Source organism: Drosophila biarmipes, chromosome 3R, assembly GCF_025231255.1.
Source record: "Drosophila biarmipes strain raj3 chromosome 3R, RU_DBia_V1.1, whole genome shotgun sequence".
NCBI classification, from domain to species: domain Eukaryota; kingdom Metazoa; phylum Arthropoda; class Insecta; order Diptera; family Drosophilidae; genus Drosophila; species Drosophila biarmipes.
Window position 1 is genome coordinate 11,953,659 of NC_066616.1, and position 15,723 is coordinate 11,969,381.

Sequence of the window (15,723 nt, forward strand, 5' to 3'; positions counted from 1 at the left end):
GTTCAGTAATCTAAACACAATTTTTCCAGGGAAATTCCTAAAAATGAATAAACAAAGTTGGGTAGAGCTTCCCACATCATATACTATTACATCGGGCAGGGTTGAAGGGCAGACCACAGAGTACATATCTTCCTATTTATAGTGCCCATGGAGATCATTTGACCTTTGCATTCGAGCAGATCGCTTACAGAACTTCCCTGAACGTGTTTTCTCTCCCATCGACTCAAGGCCAAGTGCAATTGCATTGAAACGTTCTTTTGACTTTGTTTGTTTACCTTATGCAAGATTAATTGGTAAATTTCACCCCTAAACAAGCCTGCAGCGTCATTTAAACTTGAACTTGACTTTGAATACCCGAATGTGGTTTGATGAACCAACAGAGAGATCTACAAAAAGTGTACAAAAAACTCACGGGAAATTGGGAAATACCTGGCAAAGGTTTCTGTTTCGCCCAATCAGTGATTTCGCTGATGTGATTCAACTTTTACTTTCTGGCACACTTTTTTGGCTTCTCTTGAGGATGAATTGGGCAACTTTTTATTTTACTTTCGTTTTTGTCAAGTTGTTCAATTTAATTTTAGTTTATTGGCAGCTCAGTGGGAATTTTTTAAAATTTCTTTGATGTTGCTTTGAAGGTCATACGAAATTTGGCTGTGAACTATACATCCAAAAACGGAATCTTACCTTTAAGAGGTTTCAAGAGGTAAATCAATTATTCTTACAATTTATATGTTTGCCAATCAGCCAGGCAAATACTAGGAAAGAAAAATCTTAAATAAATCCGTTTTATGGCCTCTTGAGAAATGGGGTCAGATGAAAGCTCATTATTAAGTGACACAAATGCAAACAATGTCGAACAATTTGCTCGGCGCACATGTCCCATATTTTATAGCCTTCTTTATAACCAAATTAATTATAAACTGCATTTCATTGGGGCGAGAGGAGCAGACTGGCAGCTGTCAGAAAGTCAAACACTGAGTGAATGCAATTCCAACAAATAATTTATACACATTTTATTACTCTTGCACTTGGTCTGTAATAAATCGCTTTCCCAATGTGAAGGTCGATTATAGTTTTCGCAAGTGAGATGAAACGCAACTAAACGAAAAACAAATTGCGAAGATCCTACAATGTCAACACTGCGTATGAGCAATTTGTTTTGGCTCACCAGCTCTGAAAAGCTACCAAGAAATTAAGTAATATAAATATAATTTTGAGTCATAGCAAATTAGCGAAAATAAATACGGTAGAGCCTTTTGTTTTAAACCGATGACATTTTGTTTTGTGACTCTTTAAATGCTCTTTGAAGCTTTATTAAAAGGGGTATAAATTAGGTACAAGGAATTCTTAAATTTAGATTCTTTTTGTGAAAAGGAAAATACTTTTAGTACAATCTAATTAAATGCCTATTAATAAATTTAGTGCAGCAGACCGATTAATATCAATTTTTTACATCCTTTTAATTAGAGTTCCCAATATTTTCGTCTTGGGTCACCTGGGGTCTCATAAAGCTTAATGGTTTTTCATGCCTCAGCTGAAGAGCTTTTTCTCACTCTATGCTGGCTAACATACATTATGAATAGAAAAACACACATAATGCGGCACTAATACATAGTTTTGCCGAGTCTATATATAACGATGCTTAACCTTAACATATAGCAGACACCTTCAAATGAATTTTTCTTGAGATATAAAAATAAATATGTGTACTCGATAGATCCGTGTGGATATATGCTCTCGCCTGATTTTGCAGCTGAAATCCGTATCTGTATCTACAGCCTGTGGCCAGCTAGGGTCTGATCGGATCTGCTTCTCAAACCGCCATCGACCCACGCAAATGAACTTGAAAATTAATTGTTTCTGCAATCCCCACAATTGCAGAGCATGAGGGGTGTACGGACAAGATATATAGGCCTTATGTATAGGAGATATGTGTACACTTGCTCAGTGCCACAAGGGGTTTGCCTTCCATAATTTATTTGGCTTTCGGATACTACATATGTGCCTGAAAAACAGATTTTGTTTATAATTTCATTAAAATTGAATGCCAGGCAAATTTTTCTGCGGACTGGAAAATTGAAAATTTTAAGGAATCCACAATTTATATGGCTTGTTCTCTTTGCCCCATATATTTTTATATTTATTTGAATAAATTAGTGGCCACTTCCTTTCATCTTTTTAATCCCCAAGGACGCAAGGGTCAATGCAGTTAAGTCGAATTTAGATCTATTTATATGGAAATTGCACAGAGCTGACCTTGAATGCTGTCGCAAATTTTTCTGCTGATGGATTGATGATGGCCAGACAAACTGGCAAAGTGAATATTTTGGTCACATCTTTGAGGCTTCCTACACCGAACATTGCTGCTGACATTTCGACTAAAAGTTTGCTTTTAAAAATAAAATGTATAAGGCCATTAACAGTTAGTACGATGATCTGTCCACCCCTTTTTGAGGGCAGAAGTCACTCGTTTATCAATAGCCTGTTGACGTCACACTGAGCTACAACTTGTACATCCTGTTTATTATTTTCGCCTTTAGGTGTATACGAATGAATACATCCACGCGAAACGCCATTTATTCTGGCTGCGCATTCCATTCATGAAAAAGGAGGGGAAGCCAGAGCGATCATTTAACAGCCCCAAACGAATATGTAATAAAAAGAAGAGTATATACACAATTATAGCAAGTATATGAATAAAGATTACTCAAGTCTATTTGGCCCACAGATGACAGCACGACTGTGGACAATGTTTTGATATGCTTGGCACAAGTGTTTCTCTACATTGTTATTATTTTTTATGGGGGTGTCTGCCTCGGAAAGACGACAAGTTAGAAGGTCGAAAGCGAAAGTTTCGTTCGTTTTTTAGACTGTTTTTTTTGCTCTCCAATTTTTTAGCTTGTTCTGGTGTCTTGTACTTTGTCTGTTCTTTAAGATTTCTGTCTTCTTCGCCATTCCGTAGTTCGCACATCATTGTGTGATATAAATATTTTTGAGAAGCCACACAAATATCACAAAGATTTATCTAAGCATTTATCTGCGTTTTAAAAGAAAGCCAGAAAATAGTCAAAATACAGGAAAAAACAAAACATAAAATCTACTAAGAGCAAAGTATTTAGGCAAGTTGACGTCATGAGATGTAGTTCTGCCCTTTTTAGATTACATTATAAGTTACACTTATGTATAACAATTTTATCAAGCAAAACTAAGAAAATTTCATCTGCAGTTAAAAAAATTGTACAAAGAAAAGGACATTTCAGGGTACTATTAATATTAAAGTTCTGAATTATGTTTATATATTTTTTAAAAATATTCTCTTTATCTAAAGAACATTTTTAGATTTTATTTGTTTTATATGATAAATTAATAGTACGCTAAATAAGTAATTTACTAACATTTCTCGGGTCTATTAACTGGTTACATTTTATTGGTTAGATATTTTTCATATTTATTCAATGAACGATTATGAACAACGCATAATAAATCCTACTTAACTGTAAGTAAACCACAACCATTTCCAGGCGATTTGAAACTCAAAACAAAAGTACCATGCGCAGCAAATCCAAACAAATTGCCCTGATATGCATAAATTTATGATTTCAGACCTGATTTGCCACCGGGGGATTTATGGGCGAAGGGATAAAGGATCCTGTTCAAAGCGCATGGAATGACTGGTGACACAACAAATGGCCATAAGCCATAAACAAGGCGTTGGGTGAATTATGGGTGCAGAGAGCACAAATGAGGGCTTGTACCCATCGACACCTGCCTCCTGGCTCCAGTGCATCCTTGGGTGATCCTGCAGCCTTCGTGTAATTTGGCCGCAATTGTTAGTTGGTTAGTTTTGGCGTCTCGGGCTCTGCGAATTTCCCAAAGGAGTGCAGCCGAGTGCACGACTCAATTTCCAGTTGGCAAATTGGCTTAGATGCCAATTGAGACGAACATATGCGGATTGCATGCGAAAGGGGGAAACATATGCCATCAAATCCCATTCATTTGCGCCGTGCCGCCAGCTACAGATACAGATACACTTACAGATACAGATACCTCAATCTCAAGGTGTCGGAGTGCAATTTATTCTTAGAAGCCATGGCCAGAGCCAGGTGCATTTCTTTGAATGCGAATGCAATTCAATTAGCCCAGATTCAAAGGGGAGCGAATAAATAGCAATTGTCCTTGCCTCTAAATTGTGAGCACAACTCAATTGGACCAGGCTAAATTAACAGATCCTTGGGCCGGCGGCAATTAGCTTCGCCCTGGCCCAAGGATAATGAACTGGGCAGTGCAGCAGCACAAGTTCCTCAAGCTCAAATGCCAGCCATGTATTATAAATGAATGATTTAATGAGTTTTATATGTACTAGCCGGCTGGCTAGGTACTGCATGTAATGTAATTACAGCAACTAATTGAAAGTACTTTATGGCTTTCCCCTGCCACTGAAGGTCAATTTATTGTGGTTTTATTATGTGGTTAACTTGCTGGGATAAATAGCAGTGGGTTGTTACTTACTAAATACGCTATTTGAAGTTTGGTAAAAATTCCATTTTCGACTTTCATCTGCAAATGATTTCCAATTAATGCCACATACGTGCCGCCATTTAGAGACTTCCCATAGACCTTGGTGAATTGTTGGTTTAGACCAGCAAAGTGGCGTTGAAAGCCATGGCGAGACAGTTGCCTCCGTGGATGAATAGACGAATGGATCCGTTGACACGCTGAATCAACAGAATGATGCGAAAATAATATGCTCCCGACTGGAGCGAAGGCGTCGGCTGTCTGGTCCATAGAAACCAAACCAGGCATTCATTTATTTTGAGTGATTTCACGGTCCAAGTGGACCCTCGCAAATCGGCACAGTTTTTCAGGCAGACCGAAGCCAGCTGGGCGTATGTGTAATGCAGACTCACACCCGGGGGAAGTCCATAAATTGTGCTAAAAAGTATGCCAAGCCATAAAGAAAAGCCATTAAAATGCGGAAAGCAGCAAAGAATTTGGGTCGGAAATGTATGTCAAGGATTTGGAAATATATTTCAATATTCCGAAGAAGCCACTTTGATTGATTTCTGCATAATTCATCATTTAAACCCGCTTCCTGCACAGATATACATTTAATTAAGTCGGTCAGCCAACTGGATGTCAATCAATTGATTCCGGTCTCCATTAACAGATCCAACCATCAATGTCAGCCGAGTGAAGCCTAAGGAAGTGACCCCCACCCAGCGCCAAGATGTACGGACTGCTCCTGGAGAATCTCTCCGAGTACATTAAGTCTGTCTACGGCGAGGAGAAATGGGAGGACATCCGACGTCAGGCCGGCATCGATTCGCCCTCGTTCAGCGTGCATCAGGTCTACCCCGAGAACCTGCTCCAGAAGTTGGCCAAAAAGGCGCAACAGGTGGGTGCTGATTTAATTTTGATTTGATAAAATAATCCCCTTCCGATAAATTTTCCTGTCCCTAAAACAGGTCCTGGGCGTCTCGGAGCGAGAGTTCATGGACCAGATGGGCGTCTACTTCGTGGGCTTCGTGGGTCAGTATGGCTACGATCGCGTCCTCTCCGTGCTGGGTCGCCACATGCGCGACTTCCTCAACGGCCTGGACAACCTGCACGAGTACCTGAAGTTCTCTTATCCGCGGATGAGAGCCCCCAGCTTCATCTGCGAGAACGAGACGAAGCAGGGTCTGACCCTGCACTATCGCTCCAAGCGTCGGGGGTTCGTCTACTACACAATGGGTCAAATCCGGGAGGTGGCGCGGTATTTTTACCACAAGGAGATGCACATCGAGCTGGTGCGGGAGGAGATCCTCTTCGACACGGTCCACGTCACCTTCCAACTGACCTTCGATAACCGGGCCTTTACCCTGGCATCCTTGGCGATGACGCGGGAGGAGAAACACCTGCCCATCAGCGCACACGTGCTCTTCGAGATATTTCCCTTCTGCATGGTATTTGGGTATGTTCTTATTATTAAAACTCGTGAGCAAACAATATTTAATTTATTTTTTATAAATCCCATTAATCCTAACCTAGTGCCGACATGGTAGTGCGCAGTATCGGAAACTCTTTAATGGTGATTTTGCCAGAGCTCTTGGGGAAAAAAATCACGGCCTGGTTCGATTTGGTTCGTCCTCTAATTGCATTCAAATTCCAGACTGTAAGTTAAAGCTGATAATTGATTAATAATTATAATGATTGTCTTAACCTGTATAAATTATAACAGATACTCAATCGCACAAATAACATATTTGAGCTGGTGACTGTGGACCCAGTAACGGAGAGATTCGACGTTCAAAATGAGGATTTACTTACCCATGAAGATGGCAGTGAGCCGGAGAAGTCTTTGAGATTGAAAGGTATACGAAAAATTATCAAAACTAATATGTAAATTAACTAAACACAAATTCGAAGACGTAAGGTATTAATTCGTTTTATGATTGTGTTCTCCAATGGCAAGATTATTGTTATAAGGTTTCAACACTAATAATGTATTTTCCACAGGTCAAATGGTTTACATGGAGAACTGGCGCATGATCATGTTTCTGGGTACCCCCGTAATGCCCGATCTGACCTCCCTGATAACCACTGGCCTGTATATCAACGATCTATCCATGCATGACTTTAGCAGAGATCTCATGCTGGCGGGTACTCAACAATCAGTGGAACTTAAGTTGGCCCTGGATCAAGAACAGCAGAAGTCCAAGAAACTGGAGGAGTCCATGAGATTGGTAAGAAACATCAGACAAGTAGTAAAAATGATTTCGTAATAAATGATTTTTTAAAAATCTTAGTTGGATGAGGAGATGAGGAGAACAGATGAGCTGCTCTATCAGATGATACCCAAACAGGTGGCTGATCGCCTCCGAAGGGGTGAAAATCCCATTGATACTTGTGAGGTAAAATAATATGATCTCAGGTTAAATATGAGCCAACAATATATTGTTTAATTAATTTATTTCCCTGCAGATGTTTGATAGTGTCTCTATCCTGTTCTCGGACATCGTTACCTTCACGGAGATCTGCAGCAGAATTACTCCCATGGAGGTGGTGTCCATGCTGAATGCCATGTACTCCATATTCGACAAGCTGACGGAGAGGAACTCTGTTTACAAGGTGGGTTTTATTTTTATGCAATGTATCCTAGATGGTGATGAATGGTTCTAGGTGGAAACCATTGGGGACGCTTACATGGTGGTGGCGGGGGCCCCGGATAAGGATGCCAATCACGCCGAGCGAGTCTGTGATATGGCCCTGGACATGGTGGATGCCATAACCGATCTCAAGGATCCCTCCACGGGCCAGCATTTGAGGATACGTAAGTTGAAATGAATTTAAGGTGGTTCCTTCCTACATATACCCACTATCCCCTCCAGGTGTGGGTGTCCACTCAGGCGCCGTGGTGGCGGGCATTGTGGGGTTGAAGATGCCCCGTTATTGCCTATTTGGTGACACCGTAAACACCGCCTCTCGAATGGAGTCCACGAGCATCGCCATGAAGGTGCACATCTCGGAGTCCACGAAGGTTCTCATCGGTCCCAACTACAAGATCCTTGAGCGTGGCGAGATTGATGTGAAGGGCAAGGGAACCATGGGCACGTATTGGCTGGAGGAGCGCGAGAACAGGCTGCCCTTGCAGGTGACGGCGGCTCTGCAGGCTTTTCCGATCTCCCCGGTTCCGGCACCGACGAACCCCAAGGCCATAATGCCGCCGGGATCCAAGCCGGTGACTCCACTGACGCCCGTTTCCATAACGATGGGGGTTGCGAGTCCTGCCCCTGCTGTTCCTACAGTGGATGTGATGGCTCCTTCGTCCACCATATCCGGTTTGGCTATTACAGCAGCTGCTGCGGCTCACATGTCGCTTCACCACCAGGCCGTGGTGGCGGACGGGTTAAGTGGAAACTCAGGCGCTGGGGGATCGGCGGCAGATATGGGACCTTCAGTTTCCGGAGGAGCAGCAGGAGCAACCGGAGGAGCAGGCGCACCTTCCGATGACCGCAACAGTCGCATCTACTCACCCGTAACCTTCAAAGATGTGGCTCGTCGCAGCGTGGCCAACTCCCCAGTGAGAGGCAATGCAGGCTACTCCCATGCGGACCAGGAGAAACGTCGCGAATCTCGTTCGAACTCCACTGGACATGTGTTTATGCGAACTCCCTCTGACATATTTGGCTCCCTCATCCTGGACACCGAGGAATTCCTCGAGGACCTGCAAATCTCGCGTAGCTCTCTGTCCAACAACAACAACAATCCGCCCGATTGTGGCTTCAGTCAAACTCCGCCATTCCGAATTGGCAGTGCACCACCAAAACCGAGGCCCAGTAATCCGGATAAGTTCACGCCGGAGGAACTGGCCGCCATGGATCAGCTGACGCCGCCTTCGACAGCCCCGGCCAGAGAAACGGCCACCTGCAGCAGTGCATCCTTGGATCGCGACAAGGCCACAAAGCTCAAGTAAGTTTCCAGGAGGACCATAAAGAACAGTCTGACAATCCTACGTTAATTAGAAAAATTACCTTCTCCAACAGCAGCAGCCTGGATGCAACTACTCCCACTGCGGTGGCTGCCAAGGTGTGTCCCATGCGTTCGAAGTCGCCACCAATGACGCAACCACCGGCGGTCCAGATGGTCCAGGCAAGTACCAGCAAGAGTGACACCAACCGACCGGGCTCCAAGGACTCGGTCTCGTCCATTTCCCTGCACTCACCTCCTCCACATCGATCCAATTCGGCGCCAGCTAGGTGAGCTCTACATATAACAATAAATCTCTTTAAATCAGAAAGATAACCCCTGATCCTAACTTACTTTTCCAGACCCCATTCGATGTCCAAGGCGGCGCGAAAGGCCTTCCTGGCCGCCAAGCAGACCAAGGCCATGGAAAAGCTGGACAAGATGATCGAGGAGGTTCATGAAGTGGAGTCCCAGTCGGCGACAAAGGCGGCCAACATGCGGCTTGCCCTCTTTGGACATGATGGGGGTGGTGGCGACATGGCCGCCGGTGGTTGTCCACTTTTCCTCCCACCACCGCCTCAGCAGCAACAGCGCCTCATGCCCATGCCCAGCTCCATCTCGGACTCCGGCCTCTGCAGTCATGGGTGGGAATACATAATCTTAAAAAATAAAGTTCCCCTTATTATATTTACCATTCAATACATCACATACACCACAGCCATAGCCATGCGCCCAGCTGCCATCACCTGGAGCCGAAGATGACCAACAGCCAGAGTTTCCAGCACTCTCCACGAGGTGGGATAACCCATCAGTGCTGCAGCGGCTTCGGACACGGAAATGGACGTCACTCGCACCGGATGCACTCGAACGCCTGCCGAATTCTGTAGAGGATCCAGCAGGCAGCACCACCACATCATCCATATCATGTATACTGACTCTGATTCTGCTCACTGTTCCCGATGCTTTTCGGTGTATTTACGATAACTAGTCAGCAATTATTAGGATTTAGTTAGTTGTTGAATCTCATAGTGTATAGCCTAGAATAGTTAAAGAATGTACCTATATGTTATGTATACCCAGACTATAGCTAGTCAAGCAGGGCTTTAAAACTCGGCAAATCAGTGTCTAAATATGCTAAGAATCTGTATAAACTGTTGGCACTCTATATACCATATACTTGTGTGCTTTAATCAAAAGATTTCAAATTTCTTGACCTCTAAATATGACAATACCAACAGGAATCCAACTACAAAGGGAAGACATTTTCCCTACATTTTCATGAAACCACCTGAGGCAGAGTTTGCTCACAAAATAAACTAAACCTATTATATATGTATTATAAAATCTCTATATATTTGTAGTAGTTAAATGGTTAAGTAGATTTTATGTGGACACGAATACTAAATAAATATTTCCAAAAGAATTCAGAGTTGCATATTTTCTAAATGTTTTATCTAAAGGTCCAACAAACTCGTTGCTTGCGATTTGTTAACGCTATCAAAATCTAAAAGCTCAGAAAATTAAATAAATATTCCATAAAATATCTACTTCCTCAATTGAATTTCTATATGATTCAGTGGTTTCGTTTAAAATACATTTATTTTTGCATTTCAGAAAATGGTACATCCATTAAAATTAAGAGATCTTAGGTTGACGTTTTCAGAACTATAAATCAGCAAGATTTATATCTTTCTTTTTAGTAGTTTCAAAATAAATGCATTCACTTTGTTTCTTCTTTAAACCAAGTGCATATAGGACTGTGAGAAGTGAGACATAAACGTAAATATAAAGTAATGGCAAAGTAAATTCGCAAAGTGGTGTGAACACAATGAACTTATATTGAATTATTGTGCTACTTAATATACTTTCGAGTTTTAATCTTTCTAATAATTTTAATTTTTGGTTATTTTAAGTCGTTACATTGCACTTTTGGCATATCACATCTGAACTTATAATGGCAAGCATACAACTGAAACAAAAATTGTACGAAATGATACAAGTTAATGTACCCAAATAAATGTATATATACACTTCAAGCGTAGTTCGTCTTTCGGGTTGACTAGGTTTGGTTGGGCTTTCGGAGGAATATTTCCTTGATCGCTTTCGGTGGGGTTTCCTTTAGGCTCTCTCGACCATTGCCGTCTGAACGACATCGTCGTTGGAATAAATAACTGTTCCATCAAGCGTCTCAATGGTTTGGATGGTGGTCTTGCAGTAAAAGCACACCTTGGAGTTCATCATGTGCTGCATGATGCAGTCGCTGCAGGACTGGTGCTTGCAGGGCGTGAACACGGCAGTGATGGGCTTTGCGCAGCAGATGGGACACAGTGAGTCCTCCGATGGCAGTGTGATGTCCGAAAGCAGCGTCTGCTTCACGCGTAAACTCTCGATCAGGCTGCGAACGTTGTCGATTTCCTCGGTGGACACGTGGGAAGGAACTGGTTAGAAGAGTTGATTACTCAAAGGTACATCTATAATGTATACAATAAACTCACAATCATTAAGAGCAAACTTCAGGATCGGCGGATCAGCCCTAATACGCTTGGAGTTGTTTGGCAAAGGAACACGCACATCATTGGTCAGCGGATCAATGTGTGGCCTAGAGGAGGGATCGAAGTTACCCCTGGGTATATTCTTCTGCTCCAGCAGCGGTGTTCGTATTTCTCCCAAAGCGAACTCCAGCGTGGCAAACTGGAAGCTTGGATCGGTGAGGAAAGCCCGCGATACCCGAGTCACAATCTGCGGCCTCATGTCGCTCTCCATCTCCTCCTGCATCAAAGCTAGCAGAATGCCCAAAGCAGCAGTCACAATAGGATAGTGGGTAACTGCATTCAAGTCTGCCGAGCACATGTCCACCACAAACTGAAAGCATCCCGGCGGCACCGTCACCCGGGAGAGCACCTGGCTGATCAGCTGGCAGATGCGATTCAGCAGGAGATCGCTGTTCGGACGGGATTCATCCGTAACGACCTCAGGCGCTGCTGTGATGACCATTTCGAGGCAGCGCATCAGCGAGACCGTCAGCTCAAAGCACATGGAGCAAATCTTCAGCTGCTTGGGCTCAAACAGGGTGTTTTCCTGCCTCTGAGCAGTGTTTTGGATCTGGCAATAAAACCAATAAATTTTGTTTATGTGGATGGCACACTTTAGCTCACATACTAACCTCCTGCAGTAGCAAAATAAACTCAGAGAAGGCCCAGTTCAATTGACTCAGCACTGAGTTCAGGAACGCGGTGGCAAAGGGCTCATCCTCCAACAACTTGGCGCCAATAAGCCTTTGAAAATGCTTTGAAGGATTGGCCGGGGCAACGTTGTGCAGCAATCCTGTGTGAGTTTCGTTTCTGGAGCGACTGCGACAAAGTCCCTGATGCAGAGGCAATGATCCTCCCTGCCACACGGATGGCTGACGGGAATCCTTGTACGCATAGCCCTCGCCCATCCAAAAGCGCAAGAGCAGCCAGTTACTCTGACCCCACGCTCTGTTTTCATAGGGACGAAGAAGTGCGCGAACCAGACTGGCCTGAGCCCGCTTCGAAGTTCGTTCCAGTGCTCGAACTCCAGACTTGTGGCAGGTGAGGGTGCCCAGAGCCTGCAGCAGGGAGTCCTTGCAGGAGGCTAGCACAATACGCGGGTCGGCGGAGTGAATGCCCAGAAACTCCGCTGCCGCGTTGACACCACATTCAGCATCCGAGGCCTCGAACTGGGCTTTCAAATCATGATGACTGAAGTCCATAACGGCGTCCAACAGAATGGGCAGTGTATTCACATACACCTCAGGTACGAAGGAGAACAAAGGCCCCGTGTTTGAGGCACTCTGTAGGGAGATACATAATATGAGTAATAGTAAAGAATATGGATGGAAATGCCTACCGTCAGAGTTCGCAACATGCGTTCTAGTAACCATATGAGCAGGGATCGCCTGTGACCATTCAGGGCCACTCCTCTTAGCCAGATTTGCTTTCTAGCCAAGGATATTGAGCGTGTCTAAAAATGGAGAGAAACCATTTTTAAAGGCTTAAATAAGAAAATCAATAGGAAAATTAACTCACTGCAAAAACATTTTGACGCTGACTGAACTTTGAGCGCAGTTCGCCCATCACATGTTGGTGATTCTCGTTCATGCAGACATTGGCATGCTGTTCCAAGGCCCCCAGCTTACGTTCTATGTCCTCGCGGTAAAACTTCGTCTCCTTGAGCACTTCATTCAAAGCAGCTATCTCATCCCTCACTGTGGCTATCTTCACAATATACTTGTGACCCGCCGAGTAATAAAAGATGATGCAGAGATCAAGGAGCTCGCAGAGACTGGCCTCCGTATCCGCATTTCCCGGAGAGGAATCCGTGGGGCCACTGTGCCGAGGGTTAAGGAAATGGGTGTAGGTGGTGTTACTGGCGCCCTGAGTGTGACCGACAACAGCCACATTGTTGATGTTCTCGCCGAGCAGGTAAAGAGTGGTATCTATAAATGAAATTGTAATTTAATGATTGTTTCCAGTAAATATAAACACCTCTTAAAAAGTATTTACATACCCACTTCATTGACTCGCACGTTTTGCCGATCATCATCATATATTTGCTGAGTTCTCGCAGCTCCTAATCTGCTGTCGATGTCGCCTCGATGAACCTTCCTCAAATGCGACAGGACACCTCCCACGCGATCAAAGTGCATGTAGTCAAAGCTACCATCGATGAAGTAATCGGTGTTAACTTCCACATTCTTGCTGGGCATTTCCTCCTTAAACATAGCCCTCGTCTGATCAATAAGAATGCTGACAAAGGCGAGCGCCACAGGCGCATCCAGGGGATGCTGAATGCTCGACTGCATGAAGAAAAATGCATGGAAGGGCTGCAAGGGAAAAAAGTTCCATGTAACTCCCCAGAAAAGAATCTCTGACAACGCTTACTCTCTGCTCCATGCTGAGATCGATTACATAGCGACGCATCTTGGCCAGGAATATCGAGCGGCTTGAAGGACTCTCCCGCGTTCCATCCGTGTTGATCATCAGCGTGCTGAGAAAGTCCTTTTGCGCCGCATACAGTGGCTCCGTGATTTTCCGCACCTTCTCCACAACATTCAGATACTTTTCCTTGGGTCCATCGATTCCCTCCGTCCAGGCCATGGTGTCGGGCAGCAGCTCTTCCATGATGTAGAACTCCAGCGGATGAATGTAAAGGAAAAAGGCAAGGCTAAACAGGAAGTTAGGGACTGGAAGATACCACCACTAACCAATTTAATCCCTTAACCTTACCAGTGCTTCTTGAACAGCTTCCCCTCCAGCAAATACTTTCTCGTCTGTTCGTGGAGGCATAGGCAATGCAGCATGGCCAGCGCCTTGCGATGCTTCTCATAGTCCAGTCCCTGGATCGTATGCGTAAAGGTACCCAGCAAGGCGTTCACTAACTTCCGCAGGACAAACTTGATCTCGTCGCCCTCCATATAGTTCCAGAAGAGCGACAGCAAGCCTTGCAACACGCTATGTTTGTTCTCCTTCTCCGCAGCCAGAGTTGTCAGACATGAGATTCTGTTCAGCAGAACATCTTCGATGATGTACGGATCAAATATCTCGTTGGTAAACTTTTCAATCAGCAAGGTGGCAAATATGCAGTACACCGTCTTCTTGGTTGAAACGCGCGCCTCCGTTTCATTAGCCGAAGTCACTCCAGATTGGGCATTGTACTTGGAGAAGATGCCAGCCAGGTTGATCAGGTAGTTCATCAGCAGGTTGGCTCGCCTCAGCTTAAGGATGGGCCTGGCCATGAGCGGTTGGAAGCCCAAAACTGGATACATGAACGGACGATTCCCGAAGTTCGCCTCGATGCCCTGCGTGTAGCCCAGGGAGATGGCTGCGAAGAAGGTTATGCCAGGACCCTTCTCCAGCTTATTGAACGCCACGCCCATGGATCGTCCATTCCGGTAGTACTCGATCACCTCCTTCTCTACATCGATGGTCACGCCGATGACGTCCCCGATCTGCCATTTGTCGCCGTACCTGTACCGTACCCGTAATCATTTTTAATATATATTTAGGTAATTATTGAAAAGCTTACTTCTTAGTGGATATATGCCAGATCTGCTGCTTGCTGCCATCGTATCCATAGCTGGACTTGGTATCCCCCACGCCGCTGTTTTCGTTGAACTGGCAGGAGTTGGAGGCCCACCCGATTTGCATGACGCCCTTGGTGTGCAGGTGGATCTGAAAAAGTTAACAAGTTCCTAGTACGCACGAGCAACCCACACTCCTGCATTGACGAGTCATTGACCGCTGGTGGTTGACCACCGCCGAATCTACCACTCATTCCCCAATCTATACCCACTCCCACTCCTTTTAACGCCGATTACCTCATACATCCAGCGACCGCCGTACACGCAACAATTCGCACGGACCGTGTTGAAGCTGCCCTGGGAGCGCAGCGCCAGGCGATCCGAGGATACGCGCACTGTGGTCGTGTAGTCCACGTCGAATATGGTCAGGTCTGGGCCTATGCGGCTCTCCGTCTCCATGTAGAGGCGCCGGATCTCCTCATTGCTATCCGTCTGGATCTGCTGGAACTTGTCATCTAGCCACGTTCGCACAATGATCATTTGCCTGGGGAAAGGAAGAAGGACTCTTTTGAGTGGCAAGGCTAAGCCGCCAAGGTGAAGGACACTCCTACTTGGTCACGGACAAATCGGCGAGCTTTGCGGGCCTAGGGTCCGGTACGGTCGAGCAGTTCGCACCCTCCAAGTCATCGTCCAGGTCCGAGTACAGGTTGTCGTGGTCCGCCTGCTCGAATATATCCTCGTTGAACACTTTCACGAATAATTTTGATATCGACATCTTGGCTCTGTCATCTCAGTGCTAGCTTTTCCAGACAAAGTCTGAATTTCGGTCTGAATCCGAACGGAGCCAGGCAAAAAAGGAAGTCTTTGCTTTAGAGATGGGCGGGTCGGGCACTCCTGTGTGAGCGTGTAACGGTGGCAACTATCGAATAAGGCGGGGAACCGATGTTTCGGAAATTCAAAATTTAAATGGGACTTAAAAAGTTATTCATTTGACTGCGGTGTGAAATGTAAAGGGGTACTACATTTAAATATATCTCCAAAAGGGAGAAATTTTATGAGTTCAATATAAGGTATTTCTCAACGATATTTAAAATATGAAGAAAACATAAATATGGTTTTTGTTGTTAAGCATTTTAAATTAAATAGTCGTTAGTTCATACATTTTGCAACTTCTTACTGTCTGACCTCCATAATCACCAAATATTAAATCAAAACTTTTGAATCCACCCTCA

The 15,723-nt window shown here is 44.6% G+C and overlaps 2 protein-coding genes across 2 annotated transcripts in view; one reads left to right on the forward strand and one right to left on the reverse strand.

The window, feature by feature from the left end:
- LOC108031763 (soluble guanylate cyclase 88E) overlaps window positions 1-10,222 on the forward strand; it is a 38,538-nt gene extending 28,316 nt beyond the window's left edge. The window contains exons 3-14 of the mRNA XM_050888749.1: window positions 5,168-5,395; window positions 5,466-5,953; window positions 6,031-6,154; window positions 6,221-6,353; window positions 6,499-6,725; window positions 6,789-6,893; window positions 6,964-7,110; window positions 7,162-7,312; window positions 7,371-8,451; window positions 8,505-8,738; window positions 8,811-9,092; window positions 9,167-10,222. Of these exons, the coding sequence (XP_050744706.1) occupies window positions 5,228-5,395; window positions 5,466-5,953; window positions 6,031-6,154; window positions 6,221-6,353; window positions 6,499-6,725; window positions 6,789-6,893; window positions 6,964-7,110; window positions 7,162-7,312; window positions 7,371-8,451; window positions 8,505-8,738; window positions 8,811-9,092; window positions 9,167-9,335 (3,309 nt within the window). The 5' untranslated portion in view covers window positions 5,168-5,227 and the 3' untranslated portion in view covers window positions 9,336-10,222. The remainder of the gene's footprint in view (window positions 1-5,167; window positions 5,396-5,465; window positions 5,954-6,030; window positions 6,155-6,220; window positions 6,354-6,498; window positions 6,726-6,788; window positions 6,894-6,963; window positions 7,111-7,161; window positions 7,313-7,370; window positions 8,452-8,504; window positions 8,739-8,810; window positions 9,093-9,166) is intronic.
- Window positions 10,223-10,292: 70 nt separating this feature from the next.
- Window positions 10,293-15,463, reverse strand: LOC108031762 (E3 ubiquitin-protein ligase RNF123). The gene is made up of 11 exons (XM_017105470.3): window positions 15,103-15,463; window positions 14,789-15,035; window positions 14,497-14,642; window positions 13,698-14,438; window positions 13,353-13,635; window positions 12,979-13,294; window positions 12,498-12,907; window positions 12,319-12,432; window positions 11,612-12,262; window positions 10,944-11,550; window positions 10,293-10,886 (listed from the first exon to the last, which is right to left on the reverse strand). Exons 1-11 carry the CDS (start codon window positions 15,264-15,266, stop codon window positions 10,567-10,569), a joined length of 3,999 nt encoding a protein of 1,332 aa, XP_016960959.1. The 5' UTR covers window positions 15,267-15,463; the 3' UTR covers window positions 10,293-10,566.
- Between the last annotated feature and the right edge of the window lie 260 nt (window positions 15,464-15,723).

Bases quoted from the DNA above. Each gene is read 5' to 3' on its own strand.
- LOC108031762 (XM_017105470.3), bottom strand. From the start codon at position 15,266: ATGTCGATATCAAAATTATTCGTGAAAGTGTTCAACGAGGATATATTC. The intron at 13,636-13,697 runs GTAAGGTTAAGG...CTTCCTGTTTAG, and splicing joins AAGCTGTTCAAGAAGCACTG to CCTTGCCTTTTTCCTTTACA. The intron at 13,295-13,352 runs GTAAGCGTTGTC...TTTCCCTTGCAG, and splicing joins ATCTCAGCATGGAGCAGAGA to CCCTTCCATGCATTTTTCTT.